General features: G+C 35.3%; 1 protein-coding gene across 1 annotated transcript; it reads right to left on the reverse strand.

Moving 5' to 3' along the window:
* Positions 1–869: 869 nt before the first annotated feature.
* On the reverse strand, positions 870–6,604 carry LOC110923591 (auxin transporter-like protein 2). The gene is made up of 8 exons (XM_022167662.2): positions 6,289–6,604; positions 5,206–5,391; positions 4,844–4,956; positions 4,098–4,281; positions 3,684–3,781; positions 2,124–2,331; positions 1,747–2,004; positions 870–1,596 (listed from the first exon to the last, which is right to left on the reverse strand). Exons 1-8 carry the CDS (start codon positions 6,448–6,450, stop codon positions 1,315–1,317), a joined length of 1,491 nt encoding a protein of 496 aa, XP_022023354.1. The 5' UTR covers positions 6,451–6,604; the 3' UTR covers positions 870–1,314.
* Positions 6,605–6,866: the final 262 nt, after the last annotated feature.

Below are 6,866 nucleotides of genomic sequence, written 5' to 3' on the forward strand. Positions count from 1 at the left end.
CCGAAATTAGGCAGAACATCTTATAATTCTAATTAAATTTCGTATGTTTGTCCCACTCCCCCATGAAAATAACATCGTCCGCATGCCTAAGATGAGACAAAGTTGGTTGGACCATTTTGTGTAAGATTGATGCCTTGTAAGATCCTCAATGACGAAGCCTTGTGATAAAACCCGTTAAAGCCTCCATTGCATATACAGAAATGAATGGAGACAAGGGGTCCCCTTCTCCTTTCCCTTCTTTTTCTGTTCTCGCAGTTCTTCAAAAGCATCGCCTTCGTCTAAGAATCCCGCTCCTCCCTCTCTCTTATTCCTTGGGCGCTATGAATGATTTCAGCAAGTCCATGTGTGACATATGTGAGATGGTGAAATACTGAATTGATTGTATTCCATTCAATAGGGTTACTATATATAGAGATAAACTGGCCCGTGGGCTCAATACTAAAACCCTAAATATTATACGCCATATGTTAAAATTTTAATGGCTAGCTTGTTAAATAGATGTAACACCCATATTTTTAATTAGTTGAATTTAAGTGTAGTTGCATTGTTGTAGAAATAATGTCTGCTAAAACAACGTAAACATTGTGTTGTAACCACTTGTCTCCGCTAGTTGTCTTGTAAAGCGAATAGGAGTTTAAGTTTCCACTGCCCCGTAGTTAGAAGTCCAAATTCGTTATTATGTGATGTTAATGTCGTACGGACTATTGAACAACTTTACATGCATGGATTTAGGCTTCCACTACCTCGTGCTTGGAAATCTAAATTCATGACTGTGTGATATGATTATTGTTGAGAATATATCAACAATAATGTGATAAATGTAGTATAGTATAATAAATCAATAAATAGTAAACGGGTTGAACTCAAGCTTCAAAAATAGGGCTACATCGAGCCTATCTCAAGATCACGAAAAAATATATTCAACCACATCTAGATTCTTACAAATCATATTTTTATTACATTACAAAGACAAACAAAAAAGAATAAACATCACGAAAAAAGTCATCGAGGTCGAGTTTAGTATGCGTGAAATCGGAGAAGTTCCCCTTGTATGTTGGTGTGTTTTTAGGGAGGTGCTACGAGATCAAGAGATTGCAAAACGACGTCGGTTATCAAAACTCTCTATGCCGTTGCATATGGTGTAGTATGTGATGTGCTACAAAATGTGTCAAAAGCAAAACCACAACAAATATTACAAGGAATATGAAAATAATATTTTCTCATAAATCAATTCCAAATATTTCCTATGCTACAATAAAAAGTGATCACACTGATGCGATTAACGTTGTTGGCGGGAATGATAGAAGCTTGGCTTCAAGGCTTGTGAAACACACTCCCTAGTAGTTGGAGGTGGTTGGTCGGAGATGCGATTGGCGTGGTTGCATTAAGCAGCGGTGGTGGTGGTGGGAGTTGCGGTGGACATTGGTAACACTTGGTGAATAGTCCAAATGTGTCTATTTGGTGTATGAAGTTTGTCATGCTTGCCCATCCTCCAAACCCGAATCCAACAATGAAGACCCACACGACTACAAATACGTTGATCGTGTATGTCCCAACCCATCGTCCAAAAAACTTTGGAGGTGGCTCCACCGCATTCTACAACACCAAATTAAATAAGTCAAACGGGTTGAAAGTAGTTTAACATTTATTTGTATTTCATGCAAATATATACATTATTTGTAAGTCAACCTAAGTAAATAGGGCTTGTTTTAACTTGTGTAAATAACTAAATAAGTGTATTGATACCTCTCGTGCAGCAGCCGAGCGGAAGGTGAACATGTGAGCAAGAGCGGGGATGATGTAGACGGTAAAACTAACAAGAAGAGATCCAACTGTCGAATTGATAGGTCCAAAGAAAGGAAAGATGATCGCAAGGAACCATATGGGGACGACCACAGGCAATCGCGCTGCAGCCCGTTTGCACATGCTTTTGCACTCGTGCATCCCTATAGCTTTCTCCCACACAAAATATAACGGAGTGCAAGCAAATCCAAACGTTATAAACTGCAACATGACCAAATTTATATCAACATTTCAAATTCAACTTCATTAAACTATAAAAGTGATATGTTGTGCAAACCGTATCTTGGTTAAGTAAGCGAGTTATCGTAATAATAACGTACTTGGTGAATAAGCATAAGGATTACGGCCATGTTTCTCCAAGGGGATCGAGGGAGAAGAGCAAAAGCGTTTGAGTGATTAAGTAACGAGTCACCAAAAGCCCAATAAACCGCAGAAGCGGATGGAAGTGTAAGTGTTAATACATATGCGGTAGCCCAAAAGTAAATGGACTTAAACTTTTGTGGTTTCCACATAGCATGCATGATTTCCCTGTTAAGACACCAATAATAATAATAATCCCCATTAGTACTTGTTAATCTCCATTAGAAAATGGGCCCAAAGCCCAACTTTATTGTCCAAAACTCTGGGCTCAAATTTGTTTTGATCCAATGAATTTATGGATTGATATGATATAAAGGTATTTATTAAAAGATAACTTTTAAATATAGAAAGTTGATGCCACAAAGTGGAAAAAGACAGAAAAGGGTGTCCCCAAAAAGAATGACTTTATGTCACCCATGCTTGAGAAAAGGGGCATTGCTGTAATTTAACATGTTTAAACTGTCATGCATCAGAAAAGAATTTTACATAGGTGTGGGTGAGTGCACAGTGATTAAGATAGAGACCAGTCAAAATATTGGGAATCTTATAGAGTAGTGTAAATTCATTGGGTCAGGTATATCTTACAAACATACACAAGCCCAAGTCGTTTTCAAAGCAGATAAATATAATAGATTAATATCTAGAAAATGATATTTTTTATACTATTATATTACATTTTATTTTTATGTTTTTATGACTAACTCTCACGTCCTCTAAAATTAAATAAAAAATTAATAAAATATTTAGGCTATAGAATGTAAAGTCTTAAAACCATCTTTAAAATGGCCTTTCTATGTCTAAAACCATCGGCAATCTAGGGTTCCGGAGATTAAGTGGTCGTTTGTGGCAAGGACGTAACATAGTCGTGGTTTCTCATTAACTGCGGGAGCATAGTTTGTTCGTCCCTAACGACACTTACCGATGGAGATGTGACCCACTTAATCCTCACTTGCTCATAATGGTTTTATTAAATATAGGGGTTGTTTGTTTACCTTTTAATGATTCAGACCTCTTACTAGTTCAACACTTAAGGGTTCAATGTTTCACAAGCAGATGTCTGAATGGTTTAGACATTTGCCTTTGAATGGTTAAACATTATACTGAGTCTGAATGGTTAAGACCTCTAATCTAAATTGGTCAGACATTTGCCTCTGAATAGTTAAGCATTATACTGGCTCTTAATAGTTCAAATCTCTTATTGGTTCAGTACTTAATCATTCAGAAGTTGCCAAACAGCCCTATAATTTTAAAATATGTACTTTGATTATATATATATAATGAGTGTCTCAATCTAACCTCTTTTATCTCTAAAGATTCTTTACATAAGTGGATGGATGAAAAGAAAAAAGAAAAAGAAAAGTGGAAAGCAAACAAGCTCAAGTTACTATCAACATGATGATAACACCCACATACAAAGCACAAGTGATGCTAGATGACAGTCGTGCCCATTAATTAAATTAAATATAAAAATGCAGGGGTATCTTTTGGAATTAAGGTAAAGAACAGGGGGTTTGTCTTACACAGTCACAGCATGTCCCCCGAACGTGTAGAGAATGTTTGTAGCCCCCGTGAAATATAGAACCATCTTTGCTGGACCTGTATGTTTCACCCCTTCCACCTACAAAATTAACATTTCACACCCCCATACTTTTTATTAAAAACACAAACGAACAACCCCCATTATTGTAGTGAATAATATAGTGACTAAAGTAATGTTTGTGTATAATCCTCATTACCACATTAAAACTAATAATATGTTTTGTGGGGTCAACTAACCAATAATCGACGCTATGCATAAGTTTATAACCATTACTGACTGACACGATATGCAAAATGTTATAACGTTTGATATTTGATTTGACAATATGGTGTAATTTAACTAATGCATGACGTACAAGTCATTGTAACATAAAATGGGAGAAGAAGATAAAAACCTGGCCGTGGAGGAGTGATGCGATGGTTAGGTACCACGCGGTGTAAGTAGTCATAATCAAGCCTAGAAACGACCAAATCCGATAGTTATGAAATGACGGGATAAATACTGTTGTCGCACAACATGCACCGAATATGTATGTCCATGTCCTCTTGTCTAAGTTGTCATTTATGTAATATATGTTGCTGCATAAACCCACAAATCATTATTTCGTTTATTTCATCGATGAGATGTACACAACATATTAATTACAAACAACATGTGCATGTGGGCCATTAGAACTATACGTGCGTAGATAATGTTAATGTGTCACGTCTTATTTATTAATATGACTGAGTGACATTATAATCATTATCACTCTTATCTCATATCTGGTTTGATCTAACAAAGCAATCATAAGTCGTATCGTACAACCAGTGACTGAACTAGCTAAAAAATATAGGAGTATCTTATTTTTTTTTATGAGGGGTATCCTTCGTATAACAGAGACGAAGTTGAGTGGTATTTTTACAGTACAAAAACAGAGTTAAGGAGTATTATTACACCACGAAGATAGGGTTTAGGGGTAGCCCGTGCTACCCCTAGCAACATTCTAACTCCGCCCCTGTGTACAACTCTATAAAGCTTTTGCTACCGTGATTTATATTATAAAACTTGCTTTTGATTAGTAACAACACATTTGGGGAATGAAAAAAAAAAATTGTTTGTAGTTTTATTGACTTGTACATTATGTTTAAAGAGTTGTACCTTGCACAAGCTATGAGTTGAATCACAGATCCAAAGAGAAGAAAGGTGCAATTAAATCCCAAACCAACATTTCTCCAATGCTTTCCAAGCAATCCATCAAGCACTTCAAACCACTACACATAGTAAACATTTAAGGTCAAACATATCCAATATAAACTACAAACTATAGAGCATGAGGTACAAGCCCTTATAACAGGAAGTAAGCAGTGGCAGATCCAAGACGTTTTCCAGTGGGTTCGTTTCGACAGATTCTCACTAATTTTATTCCACACCATACAAGGTTCTCACTATTTTTTCCCAAACCGAATGGGTTCATCTGAACCCACAAAACAGGTCTAGATCCGCCACCGGAGTAGTTGTACCTGGATTACATGGTTTCTGAAATCAGCCTTTTCTCTTTCCTTTCTAGTTCTATACTCAACATAGAGAATGCTGATGAGATAAGCAGTCCAACTTCCCATCAAACCATAGAAAATTTGGAACAAAATCCCTGAGAGCATTCCTAGTTGTGAAAATGAGTATGGTAGTGTAAGCAACACTTGTGCCACCTGTACGAATAAGATCACAACATGTCATTAAACGTATAAATCCTAAGAAACATATAATGATCATGATCATTAAACAACTATGTTTCTTTAGATTTATGTATCAGAGATCTTACAACTAAGTATATGATATTTCTGTATATTAGCATTAATAATTGTCATTTAAAACATATTATTTTCTTGAACCATTTCTTAATTCTTCTAAAACAAATTCATATGTCTTATGTTATACGAGTACCTTTTTCACACTAAAATCAAATACTTAAAATACAGTATTAATTGTTTAAGTATGCAAAAAGTTATATTATTGTGTAACAAATAAAGTCATTTTGGAAGATATTTGTCAGATTTGCCTTTTTTATGACTGAGTTGCCCTTAAAAAGGTTGCTTTGGTCACAAACTTATTTCTTATTAATATATTTTAGATGACAAATTTATTCTTTTAACCTACTTGTTCTATTTTTTTATAATAATACTACATAGTACATACACATCTATCAAGTTACTCATGAATGTTTCTACAGTTTGTCTATCGAAATCCGATAATTCGTACAACAAGTGTCGTTCGACACTTTCATGGTTCGCGATGAAAACCACATACGATGTTTAAAAACATCTGCTAGCTAGCTATCAGGGGCGTAGCTACATAAAGGATACGAGTTAGTGTTATATATATATATATATATGTGTGTGTGTGTGTATTTTGACTTCACATCCGTTGAAACTTCAACATGGAACCCACAGAAAAAGCCAAAACTTAGTAATAGACAACCTGTTGTCCGTCCCTTGAAAAATTTCAAACCCGTAGGAAAAGAATCCTGGCTACGCCCTTGCTATCAGATAAATTGTATATCTGCTTATTATGTTTTGATACAACAATAAGTTATACAAAAGTAATACCTGATTTGAAGAACAACTGAACCATGCATCATATGCAGAACCACCATGCCAAAAGAAGTTGGAAATGGTGGATTTGACATTTTTAGGCTTCCCTTCAACCTCCATTTCCACATAGTTGCCTGCTAGCACAGTCTCCACCACCTTCTCACGGCCTTCATCCATGGCTATCCTCTCTCTCTCTCTCTACTTTCTCTCTCTATATATAAATGTAAGTAACTTATATTAGGGTTTAATGAAACATTGAAGAGACAGTGGGTGTTGTGTGTGTATTTATAGATCAAGAGAGACATAAAAGAGGACCCGTAACTATATGTCTACATGCATGTTGGATGTTGGGAATACTTTATACCAAGATTTATTCTTTTTATAAATGATCATGAAAGGGTCTGATTTCTACAGTCTAATGTTTTTATTAAATCAATATAATATATTAGTGATTTTGTGTGTATGATGTATAGAGTATGAAGATGGATCCAAATATTTGTATATTTATGTGTATATGTATGAATTTAATATTTAAATTTCTCTCAAAAAAAGAGAAATTTGTGGAAATATGTAATATTTATCAGTGTATAGTA

Source organism: Helianthus annuus, chromosome 17, assembly GCF_002127325.2.
Source record: "Helianthus annuus cultivar XRQ/B chromosome 17, HanXRQr2.0-SUNRISE, whole genome shotgun sequence".
Classification (NCBI taxonomy): Eukaryota; Viridiplantae; Streptophyta; class Magnoliopsida; order Asterales; family Asteraceae; genus Helianthus; species Helianthus annuus.